The following is a 27,241-nucleotide window of genomic DNA, read 5'->3' on the forward strand; positions in this document are numbered from 1 at the left end:
TCCATTTCCTAGGAGCGTACCTTTTTTTCTCTCCATCTCTCCCTGCCTTCTTTCTTTCCATTCTGTCTATACGTATTTATTGAGCACCTACTGTGTAAATATGATCGCGAACAAACATAGTCATTGTCCTTGTCCTGCAATGTAGTGGAGGGAGGGCCGATATTAAGAAACAATGCCATAAGTTAGTGGAAAATGGTAGCTGTTATAATTGTTACAAAGTAGAGATATCTAGTCCTAGGAGAACCTCCAAGAGGGAGATTTTGACCTGGTCATGGAGATCTGAGAGGACTTCCTTGATGTGGTAAAGATTGAGCAGTGACTGAAGAGAAGCAGGAGCTAACTAGGCAAAGGAAAGGAAGGAGTGTGTCTGGAGAGGGACCCACATGTGTACAGCCCCTGCACTGGGGTGGAGCGGGTAAGTGTGTGGCGAGGCTGGAGCGGGGAGAGATGGGGTTTACTCTGGCGAGAGAGAGGCTTGAGGAGCACCGATGGGGACCAGAGTGGCAGGAAATTTAGGACCAAATTAAGTTCAGCTTTTATCCAGGGAACTATAGGGAGATACGGACAGTTGATCAGTGGTCCAAGCAAGAGGGAATGTTGGCTTTGGCCAACATGGAGGTGGTGGTGGGGCAGGAGGGGCATTTGAGAGCTGCAGAGGAGGTGGAATGGAAAGGAGCAGGCAGCAGATTGGATTGTGGGGGTCAGGGGGAGAGAGACGGTAAGGACGCCTCCCATCCTTATGGTTGCCGTCCATCTGGGAGCGACTGCTTGCAACTGTGTTGCCGTGCTGAGACGGGGAATACTGAGGGGATGTCCAGGTTTGGGCTGGGGGACTGTGGAGAGTTTGGGTTTTGAGTTCAAAGGACCTTTGAACAAGAGGAGATAGGAGATAAGCACTTGGCCATGCGAGGGGCTCATTGGGATTCCTGCTGTCACCACATGATGAGGAATGTAAGCCCAGAGAGAGGAAGGGACTTAGGTCAGGTTATACAGTGAGTCCATACCTGTCTTTGCAGAGATTGAAGCAGAAGATGTGGACAGCCCAGAAAGTTCCAACTTGCCTCTCGACTGGTTCCCCCAACGGGATCCTCAATTGGACATGACCGAAGAGGAGCCCGATGAGGCCCTTGGAAGTCCCCAAGAGGTTGAGGAAGCTGGGGAGAGCCCCCCAGGAGTGGAGTACAAGGCTGGACGCCGCTTGAAGGAGGAGGGATGCACCAGCGCCGTGGCCCCAGGGCAGGGGCAGGCCATTGGCTGGGCGGTCTCTGGCAGCCAAGCTGGTAGAAGCGAACTATCGGAACGTCCTGAGGTCGGCCCACCTGTTAGCCTCCACTCGGCCGGGTCCTGGAGCAGTGGGACTGTGAGCCTCGGCCACCCCAGCGATGGCCTCAGCTCCACCTGGCCAGGAGAGGCTGATGTTGCCCAGCCCCCTCCTCTGGGAGAAACCTTACCACAGAGCCCCCAAGACCACCCCCTCAGCCCCGACATCAGAACTGGAGGAAGCGTTGCTCGGGCGACCCCCATGGAGTTCCAAGACTCCTCAGCACCCCCGCCTCAGGGTCTCCAGTGTCCTGGAGGTCGGTGGAGAGAGACTACCAGCTTCTCCTGCCCTCAGCTCAGGGACCAACCCTGGAAGCGGACGAGGGTCTCCACTAAGGCACTCCCTTCCCGATTCACCGGCTCCATCAGCTCCCTGAGTCCTCAGCCTAGGCCAGCCCGGCAGGCCAGGCCACTCAGGCCGCCCAGGCAGGGAGCCACTCTGGCTACCCGCTCCTCTTCTGATGCTTCCAAGTATGGCCGGGGGCAACTGAACTACCCACTTCCTGATTTCTCCAAGGTGGGACCCCGGGTGAGGTTCCCCAAAGATGAGAGCTACCAACCTCCCAAGGCCAGGGGCCACGGCAGGCAGCGTGAGGGTCCTGCCACGCCCCTGATCTTCAAGTCGCCTGCAGAGATTGTGCGGGAGGTACTGCTGAGCAGTGGAGAAACCTGCCCGGCCAAGGACACACCTCCTGCCCACCCCATCACCAGGGTACCCCAAGAATTCCAGACGCCTGAACAAGCCACTGAGCTGGTCCATCAGCTCCAGGTAAGCAGGGCTCATTTCCGTGGCCCAGGAAGGGAGACGTGTCACCAAGGCATTGCGGGCTTGGGTTGGAGTCTGGTTGCGGTGGGGAAGCCTTGGGGCTGGGCCAGAAGCCCCATCCTGGTGGGGGGAGCCTGAAAACGCACCCAGGCTTTGTTCACAAAAGAGCCATGATTTTGCTCATGTTGCAAAGATAACGCTTTGTTTTTCACTTCCATGAAAAGATTCAAACATACACCAGAGGGAAAATAATATGATGCACCTGGATATATCCATCACCCAGTTTCTACAATTAACAGCTGGTGGCAACGTTTTTCAACTATGGCTCACCGCTCCCCCCCAACCCACTGGATTATTTGGAAGCATATTTCAGACATCAGGTCATTTTATCCTCCAATTTTTTAGTATGTCTCTAAATACAAGGATTCTATTTTACCATCACCACAATTCCGTTATCAAACCTAAACATTCATGCCAAGTCCTTAATGTATCAGATATCCAGATATCCCATCTCCCCGTGTGTCTTATAGTTTGTTTCAATGTGTTCAAATCAGAGTCCAGACAAGATCCATAATTGCGTTTGGTCACTGTGCCTTTCAAGTCTCTCTCTTTTCTTTTCAAGTCTCTTTGAATCTATGGGTCTCTCCTCCCTCTGATTTCTTCTTTGCATTTCACCTGTTGAGGAAACCAGGTCTGTCCTGAAGAGTTTCCTACATTCTGGCTTTGCTGATGTCCTGATATGATATCCTAATGTGTGGCCTCAGAGCTAGAGACTTCTGGTTGTAATTATCCGGTCATGATCTTTCATGTGGCTGTTTGCCCTCTACAGTGTGAACTCGGCGCTGATAGGGACGTTTTTGGCAGGGGCAGTTCCTGGGCGGTCAGTGTGCGTCCCTCAGGATGCCACGACGTCCACTCGTCTCTCCTTTGTGATGTTGGAGCTCCTTGCCCAGGTCCAGTCTTTCATTTGGAGTGACATAATGGTAGGATTCTAATGCTGTTGTTCCTTCGGCATTTATCTGCTGCACTTCCGTAAAGTAAAACTTCCCTTGTCAACTATTTGGTCACCAAGGTGTTGTTCCCCTGGGAAAGAGGATCAGTGCTTGGTTCCATCCTTTTATTTACTGGCGTTCTGGACCATGAACTAGTTCCCTAGCATCCTTCAAAGGTGACCAGTGAAATTCGTTTTTTATAAGTGACCAGTGAAATTTGTTTTTTTCCTGTATGTGATGACTTATTTTAATGACACCCTTTGGTGTTGCTTAAGGCAAGTAGGACTTGGAGTAGATAGAATTGTGGTTTTCAAATCTGTTTTTCTACCAAGGGACCCTTGGATAATTCGTTCAGTCATTCATTATCAAGTACCTATTTAAGCACACACAGGCACTGGGAATGGCACAGTGGAAAAGACAGATGTGAGCCTTATTCCATGGAGCTGACAGATGGGCAGGGAACTGGAACAAATAAAGTAATCAGAGTCCTCTGTGACGGGGGTCATGCGTCAGGGTAAACCCGCCACAAAGCTTTCAACGCAGACTCATTGTGTGGCCCATATGGTGGAAGGGGGCCTGGCAGAGAGTCCTGCCACCTCTAATACTCCAGAAGGTGGCCATGGGGGAAAATAGGTCCGCAGCGCGTGTGAGCTCGGCTCAGCTCCCACCGCTGGAGCCTCCCGTCCAGGGACCCCATGGTGCTGGGGTCGGTTCCTGCCGGGGTCTCGGCACGGGGCCGTGTGCTGTGCTTCTGGGCGTGAGACCACATGGCCCTCCCTCTCCTGCAGGAGGACTACCACAAGCTCCTCACCAAGTACGCCGAGGCTGAGAACACCATCGACCAGCTGCGTCTCGGGGCCAAGGTACTAAGGCTGGCAGTGGGGGCAGAGGTGTGGGCCTGGGTCCCCCAGGGGATGACACTACTCCATAGTCTTAGGGAGGGCCCACTGCCTCCTGCAGCCCCTGAGGCCCTGGGGAGAGTAGAAACCCAGTCCCCAGTCTCCTGCAAGGTCGCTCTGTGACCTTGGGCAGTGACCTTGCCCTCTTGAATCTCTCCCTGCCCTCCTTGAATCTTAGACTCCAGGGAGCCCAGGAATTTCACCAGAAGCTCTCAACTTCTAGGTGGGACCTGGCTCAAATCAGGCTCCATTCCTGACCAGCTGTGTGACCTTCGGGAAGTTACTTAGGCTCTCTGAGCTTCAAGGGCATAGCCCAGAACTTCTGCTCAGCACCCGGTACTTGTTTCCCGGGTCGGGTCCTTGGTGGGCCACACCCCTGCCTTTCTTCTCCCCCACCATCTCGCCCACCCCAGCCACGTGCCCAGAGTGTGGCAGGGTGGGCGTGGAGGGGGCAGTCCATCCTCCAGGCATAGAGCTGGCTGTCGTTCTGCCCCAGCCCCCACCCCATCTTGGGAGGAGGCTGTAGGTTCTGCACTTGGGACCTTCCCCTTTTCTGAGCTGAGGCAGGAAGTGGGACCTGTTGCAGCCTAGAGTGGCTTCCGGCCCGTTCCCCTCTCCCCCTCACCCGATGCAGCCGATGCAGCCGCAGAGAGGGAAGAGGTGGGAGGTGAGATGCAGACCTGCTTTGCGCCCTCACCAGCCCAGGCCCAGCCTCCTCCCCATCATGCTTCCCCTGCCCCTGAGGGGTGCAGCCCTCCCCCACCGACAGCCCCTTCCCGAGGTGCGCGGAGGCCTCCACGCTGAGGAAACAGAAGGGGCCCTCCTCTAGGAGCAGGGCTTCCCGTGCATCCCCACCTGCTGTGGGACCCAGGCAGGCCCCTTCCCCTCCTGGTCTCTTGGGCACCCCTGGAATGGGGGTGGTGAGCCCTGCCTCCTGGGGCCAGCGGGTGTCTGAAAGCGCCTTCAGAGTCCAGGGAACTGCTGAGCCAGATCGAGGCGGAGGGGCCAGGGGTCGGGGCGGTTGAGAGAGGCTGAGAATGTCCTTCACAGTCTCCTGGCTGCAGGCTCCTAGGAGGTCCAAGGAGAAAGAGGAGGTCCCGGGGCCCAAAGCTTTCGGCTTCCCCAGTTTGCGGATGAAGCAACAGGTCCTGGAGGACAGGGCTGCGGGTTGGAGCCCTGCACCCTCCCTTCCTCTCCCTCCGCCTTCTTAGAGGAATTAGCCACAGGCGAGCCCTGCCGGCCCCTCCCCAGGGCCTGGAGGCTGGCCTGGGAGGGCCGCACTGGGGGAGGACAGGGAGGATGAGTGCGGAGCCCCAGAGGGAGGAGGGGGCTTGCCCCCGGCCAGGCGGGAGCAGATTCCCCCTCTGTCCAGGGCTCTGAGCCCTGTCCCCCAGGCTAGGGGGCCCAGGAGAGACTCCCTGCTCAGAGCCCGCCCTGGAGCTACTACTCCTCCAGCAGAGCTGGTGGGGGTGGCCCCGGCGACCTGCTGAACCCCGTCAGGCCACTCAGCCACTCAGCCGCCGGGCCAGGGGTAGCCCAAGCTGAGAGGGAGCCAGGCTGAGGGTGTGGGGAGGGGGACGCAACCGGGAAGGAGAAAGCATCTGCGGAGCAGTTAAAGGCGCCAGGCCCCAGGCTAAGGGTTGTCCATCTGATCTCCGCATGGGAAAGCAGGCTCAGCCTGGTGGGGTGGTTTGCTCCATCCCACAGTAAGAGGCAAAGCCGGGAATTAAACCACAGTCGGATCCCTTAGGGAGTGCCCTTCTTGCCATGTCCGGGTAAGCCTGGAAGGCCTGGGGACTGCGGTACGTGCAGAGGCTCAGGGCCAAGGCAGAATAAGGGAGAGTACAGTAATATTAATAAAAAGTGGTGCTTATTGGCCACCATCCTACGTAATTTACAGTTGGGGCAACTGAGGCACAGAGAGGTTAAGTAACTTGCCCAAGGTCACTTAGTAAGTAGATGCCAGAGCTGGACTGCAGCCCAGCAGTGCTGGTGCCTTAGGCAGAGCAGCTCTCCCGGTCAGTCTCCCTCATTACAATCCTCCGGCACCACACTGCTGGGCCTGGCCGCCATCGTACTCAGACCCCGGGTAGCACAGCGCGAGAGCTCGGCGTGGGGGTGCAGGGATGCCGGGGCGCGGGGGCGGAGGGCAGGCCGGGGGAGCCCAGGTGTGGGGCAGGGGCAGGACCGGTCGGAGTCACTGGCCAGCTATCTTCACACTGGCCTCCGCCCAGAGTTCGTGGTGATCTCACCTCCTTCGTTGCTTTGTTGCTACTTCCCCCCACCCCTACCCCCCACCTCGGCCGTAGAGGGATCTGGGTGACTGCGAGGGGCTGAGACCAGAAATGACCCCCCCAAAAAATTGGGGGCATGGCATCAAACCCCCTCTCCCCAAGTGTCTGGATGGCCGCTGCTTCTGTCTTTGTGTTCACAGGATGGGGAAGGGCCCTCCCCTCTCCTGCCCTCCCCTTCCCACCCCACTCTCTCCCCTCCCCTCCCCTCCCCTCCCTGCCCCTCCCTCTTCCCATTCATAGAGCACATTAGCATGTTAAAGGCTGTGAGTAATGGTTCTGTGAAGAGAATATTCATTGGTTTAACCCGAGCTTTCCAAACCCATTGGCCCACCCTCCATAGAATCCTTAGGAACGTTCTCAGTGCACCCTTGGGGCCCCCCAGCCTAAGGGACCCGCTGGCGGGGGGCTGGGAGGTAGAGGCCTAGCCTCCGGCAGCCGCCCACGCCACCCCCAGCCCCGTCCCCCCAGCCCCGTCCTCCCCGTGGCCTGCGGCCCAGGGTTGTGCATCTGTTTCGAGCTCCTCCTTGGTCCGGCAGACAAAGGGGGCCTCGGTGGCGGTAGTCACCCCCCACCCCCTGGGCTGGGCCTTGGGCAGTGGGTGCAGAAGCTCAGCAGAGGAGCGCCCCCCGGGATTTGGGTCACCCCAGCAGCAGAGTCGGGTGGGCAAGCCCGCATAGGCAGGTCTGAGCAGATGGCCGAGGGGATTATTCAAATCCAGCTTTGTTCTCATCCAGCCCCACAGCCCTGGAAGTGGGGGGGCACCAGCTCCCAGCCGTGCAGGTGACTGGCCCTCGCTCGGGAGTAGATTTGTCTGCACAGCCCGGCGTGAAGAGCAGCTTAAGCAGGGGAGGCTGCTGCGGAGGGCCGGGAAACCAGGCCCCTGCACTCCCGCCCACGCCCGGACTTGGGCAGCAGAGCTCGTTTAGGGTGCCCTGCGCGCGGCTGCGCCATTAGTCCCTTCACTTGTTGGTTCTACTAGCCCGCTGTTATTATCAACACAGAGATAAAATTATTATTGTTGTTAGTCAAGTGGAAAGCCCTAGAGGCTCTGCTGTCAGAGCTGGGTTGTAATCCACTTCAAGGGCTCATAGCTGGAGATGTTGAGTAATTACCCTCTCCAAGGCTCGGTTTTCTCATCTGTAAAACAGGGTGATGGTCTCCACCCCTCCTGCCCTTCGGGACCACCATAAAGAGAATTAAAGAGCGAGACAGCCCTTCCCCTGGGTTGGCCCCCGCCTCAGGGCTGCAGGTGAAAGCAGCACTTACTGTTACAAGGCGAGGGGGACTTCCGGGGCGTCTGACCAGCACCCAGCCCGTGCCTCCCCTCCCCCACAGGTGCACCTGTACTCGGACCCGCCCCAGCCCAGCCAGGGCATCCACGTGGGGAAGGTGTCCCAGGGGACCAAGGTCTTGTCCTTCACCGTGCCCCAGCCCCGCACGGCAGAGTGGCAGCCCGGCCCCCCCGAGGCCCCGCAGGCCCCCGCGACCTCAGGTGAGTCAGGGAGGGGACCTGAGGACAGGGCCCCTTCTGCTGTGACTGCTCTCCCGGGGATGGCACTGGCTGCGGGTCGGCCGAGGAGGGAAAGTGGGTCCCCTTCCGGGCTCTGTGCCTTGATGTCAGACAGGCATGGGCAGCGTCCCCACTTTGCGCCAGAGCCAGCATAGCCCTCCAGTCCCGGCCCTGCCACTTAGCAGCTAGGGGGCCTTGGGCAGGCTGCATAACAAAGAGCAGTGTCATTTGGGGAGCCCACAGTCAGGTACCAGGCCCTGTCCTTGCATGACCTCAGTTGACCCCACATCTACCCAGTGAGGTCCACACGATTAACGATTAGGAAGACCAAAGCTCAGAGAGGAGAGGTGACGTGCAGAAAGTCGCACAGCTCAAAGTGGACCGGTCAGGACGGGAACCGTGTCTGTCTGAGTTCAAGCCCACGCTATTGCCCATGACCTTGGCCTGAAGGGGAAGATATAAGGACCAGGACCCCAGAGACCTGCTGTTGGCACCACGCCTCCCCGCTGTGCGGCCTTGTTCTCACCTGTGACAGGGGACGCTGTGCCCTGCACACGGCTGTGCGGTTACGGAGCTCTAACCCGGTGACCGGGGGGCGGCTCTGAGGTTCGGCATCAGGGGCCCTTGCGGGTTCTGGCGCTCAGGGGTTGTGCCTTCCAGGGTGGCAGCTGGCTCGAGGAGACCTGAGCCCCTCCTCGCCCACCGATGCCCCCACCCCAGCCTGGCTTCCCGAGAGCCGGGACGAGGCCAAGGACCAGCCCTCAGTGGAGCAGACCCAGGCCCTGGCTTCTCAGGCCGCCAGCTTCCTGGCCAAGGTAGGTGGGTTCTGGCTTGGCCCCGGGAAAGCCGAGCCTTGGCCTGCTGGGAAGAGGCTCTCTGCCCCCTGCTTGACCCTCCCTTGCCCTGGGCCGGAGCTAACTCAGCTGTGGCAGCACTTGAGCCTCTGCTGGCTTTGGAGACCATCGGGCTAGGTTTACACACAGACACACGGCCTTTGCTTTCGGCTCTAAGACTCATCGCAGTCCCTCCAGTTGTGCCTGAAAGTGTCTCCTGATGAGCTCTCAGGGGAGACGTTCAGCTCTTGCCAGATCCTGGAAGGGGGGAATGGAACTTCTGCTGTACCTTTTCCTCATCACAATAAATTGCTGCGCTTTCGTAGTTCATTTCATTACAGAAATCAATTCTTAGTTGCCTCTCATAGGGCTTTTACATTTTCCTCAGTCCCAGTAACTGAATTGTTTGCAGGTCAATTCATACACGCACACTTGGCCTTATTCCAAAAGTGCTTTAAGGCAACTTATGAAAAACATGTGCATTAGAAACCACATTCTGAAAATGGAAGTGAGGAAACTGGGGCAAAGGGGGAAAGTCAGGATAGAAAAAAAAAGAATGAACTCTGGGTGACAAGAGTAAACAAAATGTTCTGCCAGGCCCTGAGCCCTTTACCAGAGATACATGGTTGGCTTTGAGCTTCCTAGTTGTAGAGGCAAAAAGGGAAAAGCAATAATTCCATGTTTCACCATTTCCATAAAACAAACCAATTCCTTTAGAGAAATACCACCATTCTTTCTCATTTTGTAACAGCTTTATTTGAGATATAATTTGCATCCCGTACAATTCACCCATTTAAAGCGCACGATTCACTGGCTTTTAGTGTATTCATAGAGTTGTGCAACCATCACCAAAACCAATTTTAGAACATTTTCATCCCTCCAAAAAGAAACACCCATGCCCATTAGCAGTCATTCCCCATTCCTTCCTCCCTGCTCCCCTGGCAACCACTGAGCTACTTTCTGCCTCAATGGATTTACCGATTCCGTCCGTATCATATAAGTGGTATCATATAATATGTGGTCTCTCCTGCCTGGTTTCTTTCACTTAGCTTAATGCTTTCAAAGTTCATCTGTGCTGTGGCATGTTAGCATTTCATTTTTCTCACCATCATTCCTGGTCCTGGACCTGCAGAGCCCTTTCTCCCTTAGACCTCTGTGTTGTCCATGAAGTAAAGCAAAAATACCTTGTGACACTGGGCAGGAGCTGGGCCAGGGTCTGCTCACCTTACTAACTGCCATAGAGCTGTGTCATCCTGTATGGGAGCCCCTGGCCACATGTGAAAGGCAGCCAGGTATAAATATACACAGGGTTTCAAAGACTTTGTATGACGAAAAGAGAATATAGTGTTATCTCATTAATAATTTTTATATTGATTACATGTTGAAATAATATTTTGAGTTAATATACATTATTAAAATTAATTTTCTTTTTGTATTTTAACGTGGCTACTAGAAAATTTAAACTTATGTACGTGGCTCACATTAGATTTCTATTTTATATATTCTATAAGTTATATAATTATAAGACAACATAAAGTAATTATCTAAATATCTGTGTTATATTTTAGCACTAATCTAGAGCATACCTAGAAATGACCCCTCAAATCATCACTTGCATTTTTTTCAATTAAAAAACAATTTTTTGGTAAAGGTAGCACATGGTAAAAAAGCCACACATGCTACAAAGGGTTTATTCAGTGAAAAGTAAGTCTTCCCCCGCTTGTCCTTCTGTTCTTCCGTCCTCCACGTCAGAAGCTTCCACCGTTAACAGTTTTTGAGCGTCCATTCAAAAATGTTGAATGCCCCCACAAACAGAGAGAAAGAGAGGGTCACATGCAGTGCAAGGTATTCTGTACTTTGACTTTCTTCATGTCCTAAACTTAAATGTTATTTATTGGTGAGCAGACAGTGTATTCACTTGGTTTGAAGTTCAAAAGACACAGAGGACTTAGAAAATCTTCCCACCCCTGTCTCCCAATCACCCAGTTCTCCTCACCAGAAGCAAGCGATGTTTCCAGTTTTTTGTGCCTCCTTCTTAGGTAGTTTGTCATATGCAAGATGACAGATATCCCCAAGATACTTTATACCCATGGTACTGTACTGTATGTAGTGTCCTGTACCTTGATCTGATGCTGAGGAATAGACCTTGGCAAAGCTCATCCATTAGAGCACGCGGCCGTGCCGCCTTCCTCCTGATGGCTGCGTACTAGTCCACGGGCAGGCGTCGGGGCCCTTTGCTTTCACCCTTCAGCCGTGCTGCGGTGAATATCCCTGCTCACAGGGCTTCCTGCACTCGGCGAGTGCTTTGCCATCAGTAAACTTCTGGAAGTTCCACTTGGATTTTTCCCAAGGCTGTGGTGGCCTTGGTTTCTGGCATCCGTCTTTCTGTGGTTGGCGGACAAGCGACATCCCGGGCCGCCCAGCTCCTCCTGCGGAGGCGTGAGCGGGGCTGAGTGCTGGAGCCTGCAGGACCGTCTTCCAGGTCTGGGCTAACGGAGCGTGTTTCCTTCCCCTCCCAATGTCCAGGTGAAATCCTTTGAAGGGCTGATGCAGGCAGGACGGCTCACGGCCCACGACCAACTCAAGGTACTGCCAGTTCAGGATGTGTCCCTGACACCACCTCTGTCCCCCTAGCTGGCTTTCCTCAGCGTGGTTTGCTGCAAAAACAGACGAAGGAATCCCAGACATAGTGTCTTCTTTTAGAACAAGTGGTCCCTGCTTAGCTTTCCGCGATAGTGCTCGTTAGGTCACGATAGTTTCCGCTTACTGAGCAATGAAGCCGGTGTGCCAGGGGCTGTGGGAAGCCCTTGGAAAGCATCACGTCATTTTATCATCCTGAAACCCCAGGAGATGGTGCAGTCATCACCCCGGTTTCACCAGGATGGCCCGGAAGCCCAGCGCGCACACGCAGGCCACACAGCAAGTAGCCAGCGGAGCCCAGGCCCAGGCCCAGCTCCCAGGGCAGGGCCATAGCCACTGCCCCGCACTGCTTCCTGCTGGTTAGCCTGACTGTCGGCAACCAGCAAAGGCGTTTTTCTTGTTCTTTCTTTTTTTGCAAGTATCAAAGCAGTTGCCAAAAATTTGAAAAAGCAGACCCCTCACCTAACTGTTATTGGCTTATTTCCTTTGCCTTCGGTCTCTGTGTGTTTTGAGATATCTATAGCCGTATACATAATTTAGATTCCTGCTGCGTCAGTCAGGGACCTAGTTGGGAGCAGACAGAGCTGTCAAAGCGGGGCCTGGAGGGGTAGAAGGAAGGGACTGGGCAGTGTCAGGGGGGCTGGCCAGAGACGGGGAAGCCCAGGCGGCAGCAGCCTTCCACCCCCCAATCTCCATGGGCACCCCCCACTGGACAGACCCAGCTGGAAGCCAGCAGGTAGGAGGGGGGCATAGGGGGTGCTGGAGGCACAGAGCATGTGGGGAGGGGGTGCGGGAGGGCCTGGGGAGGCAAATGGAGAGTAGCCAGCCTACCTGCTCTGTAAACAAATGTTAGGGCTTGGGTATTTTCCTGCTATTATATAGGCCCCACATACATTTTTGCATTTTGCATTTCCAAATGTGTGATGAGTAGATGGTTTAGCCACATTTTGAGTTGACAAAGGTCTTTGAAAATCGACCCCATTCATTTTCTTCTGTATCCTAATTCCTATCCAGGGACTTTGAAAGCCATCAGAAGCTCGGGCTTGACTGGGCAGTAGATCCTAGGTTGTCCTTGGCCTTGATCTAGCCTCAGCATTGAGTGAGTGGGATGAGGATGCTAATAAGCTGGGATCATTAATAATAATTAATAATAAGCTCCCATGGTCTGAGCCATGCATTAGCTGTTACCATGTTTACTATGGGGGCGCCTAGCATAGTTGTTAGGACCATGAGCTCTGGAGCCAGGGGGCCTGGGTCCAAGTCCTGGTGCTGTTACTTGTTCACTCACTGTGTGACCTTCACCAACCGAAGCAACCTCTCTGTGCCTCAGTTTCCTACTCTCTATGAGGATGCTAAATTGCCCCTCTCATTAGGATTTCAACGGGCAGTAAATGTTAGTTTTCACTATTGATACTGTGATGAGATTGATGGCATCCTCTGTCTTAATAGTCTATAAGAATTTGAGAAAAGAGGGACTAATTTTCTGAAACCTACAATTTTACAAATCATGAGCAAGTCTGTAGGGTCCTTTTGAGTTCGTAGTGATGGAGCATTTGACACTGGGGCTGTCCCGGAGTGTCCTCGTAGGGCTACCAGGAAGGCCTGGCATCCCCGAAGCTGGCACCAAGGCTCTTGGCCACGCCACTCATGGCAGGCAGTCCCTGAGGGAGGGCTGGACTAGGGCAGGCGGCCTCCAGCGCTTCCCATCCCAGCCTCTGCCTCTGTCCAATGTGGCCCCAGAAGGGCCTTGTCCTCAGGGTACCCTGGGCCCTCTGTCTCCCGGCGGCTCAGGGAGAGTCCCGTGGTCCCCATGGTCCCCACGTGTCATCTCACCCACCAGGTCTGCGGGACGGAGCCCGGGGGGGCTGGACACTCGGGTCCACTGGCACGGTCTCGTTTCCAGGGCTTCCAGCAGCTGAAGGCTGCCCACGCAGCCCTAGAGGAGCAGTACCTGAAGGCCTGCAGGGAGCAGCAGTGCCTGGCTCAGCAGCTTGCAGGCTCCCAGGGGACGCCGGGGACATTTGATCCTGGCAGGTACATGCTGGAGAGGGAGACCCAGGAGGACATTCGGTGGCAGGCCCCTGGGTCCCGTCTGTTGCCAGGAGGGAGGTGCTTCGTCCTCATAATTCATACACAAGGAGGACAGGGAGAAAAATCCCATCCCAATTAGCAACGTATCCAAATGGCAGAATCCTTGAAAACCGAGGTTTGGGTCCCTTTGGACTCCCGGCAGTGAGAGGGACCCAGTGAGTGGAAACCCTATGGGGGACAACTGAGACCCAAGGGGGAGGGATTTGCCCGTGGTCCCACAGCTGGGTGGTGGTGGCAGGGTGGGGATGGAGCCGCGGCCTCCGGATTCCCAGCGGAGTCCTCTTGCATCTTGTTTGTTGTCGAGTTCTCTGTGAAATACAAATGAGAAGCCCAGATGGGCCCCAGAGGCGGTTGCCTTGGGGCCTCTGCTCTGAGTCCCCGCCTCCGGGGGCTGCCAATGGCTGCTACCCTGGGCCCCCAGGGCTGATGCTTCCTGTTCCAGGGAGCTGGAGGCCGAGATATTCCAGCTGGGAATTCGCCTGGAAGAGCTGAAGGACCGCATGGACCAGAGCCTGCAGGAGTCTGAGTGCGCCGGGTCCGACTCTGCTCTGGCCAGCCCCGCCGCCACACGCTCCCGCCGCAAGCCAGCCTGCCTGCCGTCTCCTTCCCCACAGGCCCCCACGCCAGCGACCCAGACGTCCTACCCTCAGGTAACCCTTTGCCCAGCCTTGCGGGTCTGATCCTGCATGCGTTCATGTCTTCATTAGCTCATTCTTTCACAGAATACGTATGAAGTGTGTGCCATGTGCCAGGACCCCTGATTCCTGCTGGGCGTTCAGTGGGAAACAACCCAGAATGTTCTCTCCACCCTCACGGAGTTTTCTGCCTACTGAGGGTGTAACTGGTTACATAGTTAGTTACAGAAAGGGAAAAGCCATCCAGGCAGGGGAGACAGCCTGTGCAAAGGCCCTGTGGCTGCAGTGTGGGAAGTGAGGGACAGTTGTCTGAAATGTGGGTCTCGGTGGAGTCCAGGTCTTAAGCTCTGCTCGTTTTTCCCGCTGGGGACGACATAGGAAGATTTGCAGGTGGACTGGTCAGAGGCTCTTGCTGTGCTTTAGGGGAGGTGGCAGGGCAGATGGAGAGATGTGCACGGACTTGAGAGAAGTTTGGAAGGTACATCTGACTGGACTGGATGTGGATGGCAGTTGAGGGCAGGGAGCCGAGGATGACCTCCAGGCTTTCACCTTGTAAAACCAGACAAGTGACGGAGCCCTTCGGGAAGACAGGGAGCCCTGGGTGAGGAATGCATGTGGGAGGGCTTCGGCAATTTCTCCCTGGTCCCCCCCAACCACCTTCTAGGAGACAGTTATCTCTGTTTTGTAACCGAACAAACTGATCATGAAATGGTCACACAGCGGATAGCCCCATAGGTGGGGTCGCTATGCCTCCAAATTCCTTCTTTTCCAAATTTTATTGTGGTAACATATGTAACATAAAGTGTGCCATCTTAACCATTTTTAAACTTCATTTTATGTAATTTCTTTTTTCTTAAATGTAGTAACTTTAGACCCATTAAAGCAATAGCTCCCCATTCCTCCCTGCCCTTGGTCCCTCGTAACTTATCTACTTTCTGTCTTTATGAATTTGCTCCTGTGTGACTTCGGGCCCCCGTTCGGCCTTGTCGAGCCTCAGGTACCTGTCTGTAAATTGGGTTGTGGTAACAGCACGTACAGGGGGGATTGCTGAGATGTGATGCCTGTGCCGTGCTTGGCACTGTCCCGAAGGTCACAGCCCAGTCCCTGCGTTTTGCACACACATCCAAGGTTGACGGGGATAATGAGTTGAAGGGACTTCTCATGCTTCAGCACCTGGCAAGAGCTCTGCACAAGGTAGTGGTGTTGGGGTGCCCTCCGAACATCTGCTCCCCCATCTCTGGCCCCCCAGCCTGACAATGCCGGGACTGGCCCCTGCCCTTTGCACATGGACGTGGCCCTGAGCTCTTCCAGCAGCGAGGTGGAGGACAGGCCGCGGGACCTCCTCGCCCCACTCAGGCACAAGGAGCTGCAGGTGGAGCAAGACTTCCACGGCCTCCTGGAGCGGTGAGTGCCCCCCAAGAGCGTGCCCCGAGGAGCAAGCCACCGAAGTGAGGCTGACCACCTTGGCCATGGTGCACCACCCTCCCGAGGCTGGATCTCGGGCAGGGTCACACCCCTCTGTGCGTTCTTCTGCAGATACCTCAGCGTGAAGTCCCTTCCAGAAGCCGTGAGGATGGAGCAGGAGGAGCAGGGGTGTACCCTGGAAGTCGACGGTCCAGCTTCAGCTCCAGGGAAAGCGGAGACCCCCAGGCTCGTCCCACAGCAGCCCCCAGGGTAGGCCGGGAGGAGTCACGGGGCCTTTCCCCCTTGCCCTGTTCCAGTTCTGGAACAGCAGGGGGATTGTCAGAGTGAGCTCGACAGCTCTTCGTGGCTTAGGAATTGTGTCCTGTCCTGTAGCTCAGCGTCTCTCTAAAATGTGGAAGGTACTCCATTGATAGCGCTTGATCTGGGGTGGTGTGGGACATGGTTTTAGGTAACAGCATTACATAACCTAGGCTCCTTTTCAGTCTCAGTCCTTCTCGTTACATCAAGGAGAAGGTCTTAGTTATGTCTTTAATACCCCTCTTGATCTTCCTTTAAAAAGAGGCAGAGGCAGAGCAAAGCAAGCGAGGGAGCCTGAGGCCTTGGTCCCAGAGCCTGCAGCAGGCTACAGCAACGTTCTAGAATATAGGCATGTATAACAATAGATTTGTAACTTGAAATACTAATTTTCTAATCATAAGAGTGAAATACAGTCTTTTCAAATAGATGAAGTTAATGGAAATGGCTAAAATAGTGAAGAGGGTTTGCAAATTCCTACCTGTGGGAAAAACTGCATTAGCTCGTTGGTTTTCACCAAATCTCCCCTGTGGCATACTGGATGGATTTTGTTGGCATTGCCGTGTTGCAGTGCAGAAAGGTGAGGTTTAGGGAGGGGAAATACCTTGCCCAAGAAGGTGGCAGAGCCAGGATGGGCAGCCAGGGCTGTCTGGCTCTGCTTGTGCCCTGGACCGCTGGGCTCCTGGGGCAGGCTGAGCCCCAGGGCAGGGCTGCCTGGTGGTGCCAGGGTTCAGGGGTGGCTTGCTTCTCCTCCTCCAGGGACACGGTAGAGCAGATGGTGCCTGTGAAGCCACCGGGTTTGCAGAAGTCTGTGGACAGAGACGGGCAACCTCCAGGCCTGGGCAAGGCCAGAGCGGCTCCTCCCAGTCCTGGCGTGCTGCCCCCTCCTCGGCCCACCAAGTCTGCACCGTCCCACCAGAGCAGTATGGCCAGCCTGGAGGAAAGCGGCCTCTCAGAACGCCTGCCCCCGAAGTCCTTCTGCCAAGCCGGCGGGCCTCACCTGGAGGTAGGCATCCACCCAGGCATGGGCTCGGAGCCTCAGCGCCCTTCCCTTCCTCCTGCCCCCAGGCCTTTCCTTATGCCATCCCTCCATGGAATGCCTGCTGCTCACGTCCCTGCCAGTGACAACCCTGCCCATCGTGTGGGGCGGTGCCCAGTGCCACCTTGCTGTTGTAGCTCCCCGCAGTGCCGTCCACCCCTCTGCCCGGAGCTCTTGTGCCTCCCCTGAGCCCATTGCCTGGGTTTCTATGAGCCTGTGCCCCATTTGTGCCATCAGAGCTGTCACTCAAACTGTTGTAGGAGACACAGACGGCTGTGGGAGTGCCACTTATGCCATGGACCCTCTCTCAGAATAATGCTTATGCATGTGTGCACACGCGTGTACACACAGACACACGCTTGCACACGCACACGTTCTGCCGACAGTTTCAAGGGCTCAGGGACTTCTGCAGCCCCACTGAGCCCACAGTAAGGAATCTCTGCACTAGATGGAAACTCGCAGGCTCCTGGGCTGCTTATTTGTTTCCTTTGTACCTGGCCTGAGCCCCAAGGTGGAGGCGGTGCCCATGCCTGACGGGTTTTATTTTCCCCCTACGTTGGCTGGGCCTTTCTGCAGTCCTCCAGCTCTCCGTATATCCCTCTTCTCAGGAAACTGGCCCCAGTCATCTCTCCCAAGGGCTCTAGCTCCCCTCCTCAGGGTAGCAGGATCTGCTCGGTGCCCCTCAGTGTGGAGTCCCTGCTCCAGCCCTGGGGACCCTGGCGCCCTGGACCTGGTTGTTGGGAGCTGAGCCTGGCCGATGAGCCTCTGGAATGTGAGGCTCAGGCCAGGACTGAAGGGCTTCCCAGTCTGCCTTGGGCACATTCCTCAGCCTTAAAGGGACACCGCCTCTTTCAGGAGCCCTGGATGGCTTCTCCGGAGACAGACAGCGGCTTTGTGGGCTCAGAAACCAGCAGAGTGTCGCCCCTCACTCAGACGCCAGAGCACCGGCTCTCCCACATCAGGTACCCCAGGGAACCCCTGCCATCATCCCATCAGTGTCCAGAGACCTGGGGTAGCCTGGGATGTCCCAGGAGAGCTCCTGTTTCGGGGGCCAGACCTCATTTCATCCCAGCCATGGTTCCTTATCCCCATTTTGTTGAAAGAGGGAACCGAGGCTCAGGGAGGGAAATAACTTGCCCAGCATCTCTCAGACCAGGAAATAAATATTTGTTAGGCGATTGAATGAGTGAATTGGTGAATGAATAAAGACTGTAGGGAAGGGAGCACGATGGGAGAAGGCAAGGAAGAAGGGCAAACGCGGTGGCTGTGTGGGGAAGAGACTGGGCCTCGACCCAAAGGCTCGGGGTGGGGTGGGGTGGACCGGGTGTGGGAGGGAGAGGGCCGCAATGGAACCTCCAGAGCTGGGTGCCTTCTCTGCAACCCAAGGGTGCCTGGGGAGAAAGTGTTAGAGATTCCATTTCTCTTTCATATTTTCTAAAAAACAAATTAAGCCTTATGGTTTTGTGTGTACGGGTTGGCAGGTGTGCAGCTATGTGGTGTGTAGGTAGATGCCCGTGTGAATACAGGAACGTCTTACTGCCAGACGTGCCAAGTCCCAAAGGCAGGGTGGCCCAGGACTTCAGCACATGAGGTCTGAGGGCCTCTCCCTGTCTAACCTCAGTGTGTTTCTCCCTCCATGGTCCCCCAGCACTCCGGGGACATCAGCCCAGCCCTTTCCTGCATCTGTGCCCCAGGATGGAGCCTCCCACTTCCAGGCCGGCGGTCCTCCCGTCCCCAGAACAGCGACTGTGCCCAGCACGCCCAGGAGCCGAGCCCAGAGGCACCTCCCCGGCCCCCGCAGCCCTCTCCGGCAGAAGGCACCCAGATTCTGCGTGGACAAGTTGTTGGCGGCAGAGGCCAGTGAGTCGATGAGGCTGGGTTGGCTAGAGCCTGGGGGGACATGCTCTCGTGGATTAAAAACACAAACAACCAAAAACCATAGTGCCCTTTGGAGGGTACGAAATCTACAGATCCGGTGTTGGAAAATGTGAAATCACAGAGAGGGTAGCAAAAGGGAATAAAAGAAAACAATCCACTGGAAACCCCCACTGCTGACATTTTGGTACACAGCCTGTGGGCTGTTTTCTGTGGTGACCTATGTGTGCTGGTATACTTTAAACAGAAATAGGATCATATTACACTTGTTTGGGAACTTCCTTTTTTTTCACTAAACTGCATCAGGACCACTTTCCATATCTATGAAACCTATGCGATTCCCTTTTTTTAAAAAAAATAATACTTTCATTGCAGTGTATCATTCATACATGACCCTACATAAACAATAATTGTATAGTAAAAGTTGTGAACTTACAAAATAAACATGCATTGCATCATTCATGGGTCCCCTACATCACGCCTCGACCAACACTTTGCATTGTTGTGAAACATTTGTTACAAACGATGCAAGAGCATCATCAAAATACTACTAATTATAGTCCATGTCTTACATGGTTGTGAACTTTCAAAACAGTCATGCACATGTGTAGAACTCCTATACAACACCCCTTGACCAACACATCACACCATGGCAGAATATTTATTACAGGTTATGAGATAATATCATCAGACTGTTACCACTAACCATGGTCCACACTGTACATTTTGATTCCCACATTCTTATCTTTTAAATATATGTGAACTTTTTGTTAAAAGAAAAGAGCATAAATGAATTTTCACATAGTGAACGCACTCAGACCAAGAAACTCATCGTCAGAACCCCCCAGACCCCTCCCGAAGGTAACCACTGTTTCGACATCAAACACCACAGTTGAGCTTTCCCTCTTTTTAAGGTTCATCTTTTTAAAACAAATTTTTATTTGAAGTTTGAGATGTGTAGATTCCCATGCTGTTGTACGAAATAATTCAGAGAGCTCTTAGGTACCCATTACCCAGGTTCCCTCAATGGAAATATCTGCAGTACAGGGTCACAACCAGGTACGGACATTGGTAGCCAAGATCCACTAATGGGTCCAGTGGTAGATGGCTCCAGTGGTGGACAGTTCCACTGGTGGGTGGATCCATTGGTGGGTGATCCAGTGGTGGATGGATCCAGTGGTGGTGATCCAGTGGTGGTGGATCCAGTGGTGGGCAGATCCAGTGGTGGGTGGATCCAATCATGGGTGATCCAGTGGTGGTGGATGCAATGGTGACAGCACCACCCAGAACCCTCCTGCTGCCCTTTTACAGTCACACCTATTAGTACTTCTCTCCTACCCTCACCCTCTTCTTAATTCGTGGGGACCACAAATCTGTTCTGCATGTCTATGAGTTTGTCATTTCGAGAATGCTGTATTGCTGGCACCCCACAGGATTTCCCCTTTGGGGATTAGCTTTTCCCACCCAGCATAGTTCTCTGGAGATTCACCCAGGTGGCGGTGCATACCAATGGCTCATTCCTTGCTACTGCTGAGTAGTATTTCAAGGGTTCGTTGTTATTTTTCTTTTTAAAATTTTATTTAAAAATTTCTGAAATTTACACTTAACGTTCCCCAAGCAACAACCTGCCCCTTCCCCCCTTACCCTATCCCCTGTAAACTCTGGTCTTTCTGTCTCCACAAATTCACTATTTTGAGATATTATATGAAGTGAAATGGGCTTCATGCCAGAGTTGTGGTTTTTCGTCTTTCTTTGCTCACCGCCCCGTTTGAGAGGCTAAAGTTACAGCTGTTCACGCCAGAAGCAGACACCTGCAAAGGGGGTGGGGGCACAGCTTCAGAAGGCCACCCCAGGACAACATGGTGAGACACGTGGCAGGGTCTGGGGCAGCCCAGGTCAGGGAGTGATGAACTCTTCGTGCGGGGAGAGGTCTTGAGGACGTGGCTCTGGTGCCGTAGTTGTGGATGGGCAGGGGAGCCTTCTGGAGAGAAACAGCTCTGCAGAACCATTTTGAACCCCAAGCTCCCAGCATAAACGAGATCTTCTGGTTTGAGGTCAGTGGGTCATTGGCCTCATCAGGAACTTCACCTGTGACCTCAGCGGAGCCCCTTCTCTCGGTCCCGCATTGCTCCACCCACACAAGCTCAAGGGTCAGGGGTCCTCTCTGTGTAACCTCACTTTGGCGTCTCTCTGCCTCCATAGCAGACCCTGGCTCAGAGTTCAAGGGGCACAAGAGGATTTCTGAACGGCTCGTCCCCAGCAGGGCCGTCAGCCCACCCCCCACCCAGGCCCCTGCAGCTGGCCCTCTGACGGATGGGCCGACAGAGACCACCTCCAGCCTCCTCCTCAGCAGGACAGGGCGAGAGTAAGTCAGATCCTGGGCACGGCAGAAGCAAACTCGTCATACGGATGGGACTGTGATGGCCCGAGGGAGGCAGGGGCTTGCCTAGCTCACACATCCAGTGGGCAGGTGTGCTGGGCCACAGGGACCCTGGTCTCCTGCCTCCCAGCTCAGGGCTGTTCTATGGGACCTCATTGCTCTAGACCTTGAGGACACTTCTCTGGCCAATGGGACATGACTCAGAGGTTCCCCTCTGCTGCTGAGACTTCCCCACTCCCACCCCTGTGCCCCTTGCTGGATAGACCCACGCTTCCAGGGATATGTCTTCTGCAGTTTGTCCACGCACTATGTGAACGGAGACATGACTGTTGGTTTCTGTACTCCAACCAATTTTTCTACTGGGAAAGCTGCTCCTTGTTTAGCTTAACAGAAATGGGAAGTTAGCTTGGTCAGTCCTCTTCCCTCCTCTTGGTTGCTTTAGTCCGGTAATAAATCACATGTCTTTTTTGGGACCAGGTGTCTGTCCCACAGTGTACTGGTCAGCCCTCCATTGTGGGCTGCTGTCTTGGCGGTGAGCAGAGTCATGGCCAGCTACTGGCGTTTGGCCTCCTGGCCTGAGTTTAGTAAGCCCACCCCCAGCAGTCCCCCAACATCAGCATGGGAATTAGAGGCTTATTTGCCACTGGTGTGCCAGGCCCTGGGACTAAAACAGTGGACCAGACATGGCCTTTGGGCACCTCAGGATCACCATTGTGCAGGATGGACAAGGAAGCAGGTAGCTGTGCCCCACAGTGTGGGAAATAGAGAGGACTGGCCCAAATGGAGCCTGCAGGGAGGGCTTCCCAGACGGGCAGTGATGGCCGAGCAACCAGAAGGAGGAGAGATGGAAGAGTAGCTCCAGCAAGTGAGCAGCACATGTGAAGGCCAGCGGGGAGAACGGGGAGCCAAGAGCGCGTTAGAGCTGGATCCTCCAGGCTAGGATAGTGGGCTGTCAGCAGTGAAGTCAGAGACGTGGAAGGAGAGACGTTGTGGGGAGCCTGGAAGGAAAGAGGTTTGGATGGTGACTGGGCTTGGAGAAGGTGCTCAGGGCATATTTGGTGAAGACCAGAAGGTTCATGCTAAGGACAGGGAGGATTGAGCAGGGAGTGGCGTGGTCAAGTTTGTGTTTTGGCAAGAGTTCTCTGGCTGCTCTGAGGGTGAGAATGGAGGCAGGGAGCCTGCTGCCTTAGCCAGCAGAGCGGTGAGGTGGCCTGCCCCCCAGGGGATGGTCAGTGGGCAGGGAAAGGGGCTCTTTTAAGAAGAGATATTTAGGCAGTCATGCCCAGGGACGTGGTAGGGGTTAACTTTAGGGAGGGTCCAGGAGAGAAGAAGAGTCTAGAATGAGATTTCCGGATGGCCCACCAGTTGAATGCTGATGCTGCGCACGGAGATGGGAATCCCAGGAAGGGGCGTCAGTGTGCAGGGAGAGATGAATTTTCAGTGCCACCTGGTAACTAAAGAGTTAAGACAGGAAGACTAAACTCTTGATAGAAACAACTCTGAGAGAAGAAGTGACAGGCAAGGGGGTGTTCCAAGTCCCGGCTGAGTAAGCCTTCAGCCTGGGGACAGCTGGGAGAGCTTCCCTCCAGCCTGCAGGCGGCACAGAGGCTCCCCGCAGCCTTTTAGAGGTTAACAGGACGGCAGCGCTGGCTCTCCAGCAGCCCCCACCCTCTAGGTCTGCCTTGGAAACCCCAACAAGCGTCTGTCTCCCTGGGAATTGCCAGGGGAACCGACTGCCTCTGGACACACACCAAGCTGGGGTGTAGCCGGAGAGAGTGCTCCGGCTCCCCTGGCACATTCATCTGAGAGCTGACGTTTGCGGGCAGTGGTGCCACAAGATACACACAGGGACGGCCAGGCAAAGCCAACCCAGAGGGAGCCCCCGCCCCAGAAGCTGGCCCAAGGAGGAGACTGGAGACTGCACCCAGCCTGGAGGATGGCCATACCGAGCCCAGGCTCTCCTGTTCAGTGTGTAGCAGCGTTTGCTAGGGGTGTCTGGGAAGGGTTGGCTGCACCCAGTACCAGCCAGACCTACAGATAGAAAAAGAATGAAGAGAGATCCACAGTGTATTTAATGCTCGAGGTGATAGGGGCTCGCCGAGATGCTTGGGGACAAGAGGTTGAGCTGTGTCTGGTGGTCTCAGAGATTCCAGCAGCCCTGCAGATGGCACCCAGCACCTCCAGCCCTCGCTGTCCAGTTGGTGATGGGAAGCTCCGTGGTGTTCCCTGGTCCTCTCTCCAGGCACTGCCGTCACTCTGCCGTCCCTTGATGCCTGAGAAACCAGTTCAGTAATGTTTCCCGGAGGCTCGGGGCTTACCAGATGGGGCAGGCATTCTCTCTGCCTTTCAGGGGCTCACCATTCCCGTCGGGGAGACAGACAGACAAGCATGTGCTGCCAGGCATGGAGAATTGGGCTGGAATAGCTGTAGTAAATGTTTTGAGAGAACCCCGAGGGAGAGGCTGAGCAAGGGTAGGGGGGAACAAGGCCCGGGCAGGTGGTTAGGATTTCTACATGTAAGAGGCTAGAGGAAGGTAGGGCAGCCAGGGGCCCAGGCAGGGCAGGATTCAAATCTTATTCTGCGTCCTCATCACTATCCTGTATTCAGTGCTGCTGCTCTGAAGCCTGGCACGTTAGGCTGTGTAAAACTGCAGAGACGGGCTCGGTTCTGCTCACCCAAGGCACAGACACCAACTCAGCACGTCAAGCTGAGCGGCCAGAAGAGCAGGCACGGAGACGCTGAGGGCAGAGTTGGGCCCTGTGCCATGGAGGGGGACAGAGGTGGCTGCGTGTGGGCTGCGTCTGGGGCGGTTTCAGCTCCCTGCTTTGTGCATCTGTCCTTCTGTCTTTCTCCACCCCCACCCCAGCCAGGCCATCCGTGAGCTGCAAGAGGAGGTGTCCCGGCTGCGGCTGCGACTGGAGGACAGCCTGCACCAGCCTCCCCGGGGCAGCCCCGAGCGCCCGGCGCGCTCCTTTGACCGCCCCGCCCGGGCCCGGGCCCGGCCAGCAGACTCTTCAGCCACCTGGGGCCCCCACAGTGGCAGGTGGGTGACCCCAAGGCTCCCGCTCCTGTGCCCTGGCAGCAGCCACAGAAGACAGACTTGGCCAACCCCTGATTCTCCCTGGGCATGTAAACTCTGGCACTGCTACATCCCCTCACTCACTCACTCATTCACTCACTCACTCACTCACTCTTACATTTGTTATTGTACGTTTGATACTTAAAAGAATATTTAAACATTTAAGTGAATAATAAAACGTGCTACAATAATTATCCCTGAGCCCACCCAACTGAAGAGCCTAGAACATTACAGAACGCTCACCCTGTCATCCACCCCCTTGGTAATCCTTCGTTTGTGGTGATGACTTATAAAATCAGCTTTTAAAAATTTTTTATTTTAAGTGTTTTCTATGGAAGGGCACTGGATTAAGTCTTTTATGGACATTGTATCATTAATCTTCTCAACACCCTCTGAAGTAATTGCTCTTATGACCCCCATTTAACAATTGAGGAAACTGAGGGTCAGAGAGGCTCCCAGATGTTTTCTGTGAGCCTGACTCCAGAGTCTTTGGTTTTGATTTCCGTGCTCTCCTCCCATTGTTAAGTACTTTTCCACAGGTTGGTTTTCTTGCTGACCATCTTTAAGGGCTACATAAAGCTCATCCAGTGACATTATCTTCCTTTCCCTTTTGCTACAAGTAAATCCACCGAGAGACTATCCACTGAACCTGGAGGTGCAGAGCAAGCCATGCCTGCAGGAAGGCGGCGAGCCAGGTCCTCCTCGGTGCCTCGGGAGGTGCCTCGACTGTCCCTGAGTAAGTGGCCCCTGCCAGGACCGACTCCTAAGGCCACAGTCTGGGTGAGTCAGCTCAGCAGCCAGGAAGCACAGCCGCTTCTAGAGGAAATCTGGAGCAGGTTTTGTGTCTTTGGGGCAATTGTAGTGGTCTGGGGCAAAGCACATTTTTAAAAATAGCCACCTCTCACATGCTGCGTTTTTTGCTAAGGGCCATGTCCACACCCTCGCACTGAGGTGTCACTGCAGAGGTGCTCAAGTCACCTTCATCCTGCACACAATGGCACAGAAGCCGGGAAACCCAAAGGACTGTGACTCTGGAGTCAGGGGCCAGGGGGCACCCCCAGTTCTGCCCCTTCCTGGCCAGGGGAACGGGTGTGCGTACCCAGGCCCCTCACCTGCTCTGGACAGTCACAGGGATAGCAGGCTGTGCTGTAGCAACAGTGTCCTCCTTTGAGCGCTGCGAGGTGCCAAACGCAGCGGATGCCAGGAGCCTGGACTGGCGCTTGACGCCAAGTCAGGCTCCGCATGGGCAGCGGCAACTCCTGAGGGACGGGTCTGGGATGAAAACCCAGGTGTCTGCTCCAGAGGCAGGATGCATGCCATGCTGTGCCCAGCCCCTGTCTCCTCTGACACCCTCCTTTCTCCCCTGCAGCCTCTGATTCTGAGCTGACCTCCCCCTGGCTCTCCTCTGAGAAGAATAGAGCCACCGAGGACAGTCCACGGGCAGCCCGGGACGGGACGACAGGAGGGGGCAGCTCTGGGCGGCGAGACAGGGTCACCTTCCAGGGCCACTACACAGGTAGGCAGGTGGGAGGCCTAGGGGCAGGGGCACAGTCCCACGTGGTCTCCTGGGTCATGGGCCGCCTTTTCCATTGACCCCGTGGGCCATTCAAATGTCACCATGTCCCCTGTGTTCTGTGACATGATAAGCATCAGGGGGTGCCGCCTCCACGACTCTTGGTGTGGTTGTCCCTTTATTCATCAAACGTTTTCTTACACCCCCTTCTCAGGGCCCGGGCTTGGGTCTGGGACACCTGAGATTTAGGGCTCAGTCCCTGCCCCCAGGGAAGCCCCCAGTGCTGCCCCTCCAGCCAGTCAATCCTAAAGAGATTCAGGAACTGCCTGTCTTGGCCAGGGCTGGCTTGCAGCATCCTGAGTCCTTTATTGCTTGCTCACCTTCTGATTCTGACTTCCCAGAGGGTCTGTGTGTCTTAAGAAACTGGCATCTGGGGCAGGGCAAGATGAGTCACACAGAGTAGGATATTGGAAAAAAATCCATGTTATCTCTGTCCTGCTGAATCTGGTGTGGCAGAGAAGACAAGCAGTAAGTAAGTGAGTCCAGGGTCTTATTTCCCAGGCCTGCCCCACCCAGCACTGCCTGCTGGGGGCTGCCAACAGCAGGGCTGTGTGTCCCCACAGGGCACACGCCAGAAGTCTAAAATCAAGGTGTAAAGAGGGAGCTACTCCCTCTGAATCTTACAGGGGGAAACCCTTCCTGGCTTCTAGTTGTCCGCAGTTTGCTGACCAGCCATGGCCTTCCCCAGTGTGTCCTGTCTATTTTTCTTCCCTTTTCCTAAGGCCAGCATATTGGATTGAGGCCCACCCTAATTTCATTTTGACCTCGCCGTATCTAAGGATACCTTCAAAGATCCTCTTTTCAAGTCAGGTCACTTTCACATTGGTGGGACTAGGACATGAACTTGCCTTTTCAGGAGAGGCAGCTCCACCCACGGCAGGTAGTAAGCGAGGTGTGTTTAACTGTCCAATCAGAGCCACTGCGTGTTTCAGGGCTTCCTGGTTGCCAGGCATTGGGTGAAGTGCAGGGGCCACGCAGGAAATGAGAGACACGTCCCCTTATGGGACATACATTTGCAGAGGGGGCGGTGGGTGCTGAGGAGTGAGAAGTGAGGGAAGCAGGATATTCAGGCCTCCCAGTGCGGCCCTCAGAGTACCAAGCGCCTGCCCTTCTCCAGCAGCCGCCAGGACACAGGAGGTGGAAGAGGAGAGGAGGCTTGGGCCCGCCTGGCGCCCGCAGCAGCCTGAGGTTCCTTCAAGGCTCAGGGATGGGCGAGGAGGGGCTGGGGGCGCTGGATGAGGGGCTTGTAACGAGCCTGGGTGTCCACGTCTGTGGCCCTGGGCAGCACGTGCCCTTCTGTCTCCAACAAGCCTGTGGCATCAGCACTGCAGTCATCCTACCTTTACAGCCCTTGGAGCAAAGGAGGGAGGACACAGGCGGGACCTGGGCTGCGGGGTCACCTTCACCATTACTCACCGCGTCTCCAGGCTCACTTCACTTTCCAGCTTAGCTTGGGTTTGTTGAACGCGGCTGGATGTCAAGAACCAGGCAGCGGGGACCTGAATAGGATCTGAGATGAAGCAAGACGAGGCTGGAGTGTGTACAGTACGCGAGCACATGAATGTGTGTGTTTATTGCTTATATGGACATGCATAT

The 27,241-nt window shown here is 55.1% G+C and overlaps 1 protein-coding gene across 7 annotated transcripts in view; it reads left to right on the forward strand.

Annotated features, from left to right (window-relative positions):
• AKNA (AT-hook transcription factor) overlaps positions 1-27,241 on the forward strand; it is a 51,454-nt gene that overhangs the window by 17,023 nt on the left and 7,190 nt on the right. For 4 of the 7 annotated variants that reach the window (XM_058302499.1, XM_071217036.1, XM_012527044.4 and 1 more), the window contains exons 3-18: positions 1,017-2,089; positions 3,867-3,941; positions 7,607-7,763; positions 8,442-8,596; positions 11,141-11,200; positions 13,158-13,288; positions 13,788-13,995; positions 15,230-15,384; positions 15,517-15,654; positions 16,459-16,705; positions 17,594-17,700; positions 18,387-18,598; positions 20,816-20,978; positions 23,860-24,036; positions 24,693-24,808; positions 25,442-25,588. In XM_058302499.1, the coding sequence (XP_058158482.1) occupies positions 1,017-2,089; positions 3,867-3,941; positions 7,607-7,763; positions 8,442-8,596; positions 11,141-11,200; positions 13,158-13,288; positions 13,788-13,995; positions 15,230-15,384; positions 15,517-15,654; positions 16,459-16,705; positions 17,594-17,700; positions 18,387-18,598; positions 20,816-20,978; positions 23,860-24,036; positions 24,693-24,808; positions 25,442-25,588 (3,321 nt within the window). The remainder of the gene's footprint in view (positions 1-1,016; positions 2,090-3,866; positions 3,942-7,606; positions 7,764-8,441; positions 8,597-11,140; positions 11,201-13,157; positions 13,289-13,787; positions 13,996-15,229; positions 15,385-15,516; positions 15,655-16,458; positions 16,706-17,593; positions 17,701-18,386; positions 18,599-20,815; positions 20,979-23,859; positions 24,037-24,692; positions 24,809-25,441; positions 25,589-27,241) is intronic. The other 3 variants (XM_058302502.1, XM_012527048.3, XM_058302501.2) reach the window with 1 other exon arrangement.

Source organism: Dasypus novemcinctus, chromosome 8, assembly GCF_030445035.2.
Source record: "Dasypus novemcinctus isolate mDasNov1 chromosome 8, mDasNov1.1.hap2, whole genome shotgun sequence".
NCBI lineage: Eukaryota > Metazoa > Chordata > Mammalia > Cingulata > Dasypodidae > Dasypus > Dasypus novemcinctus.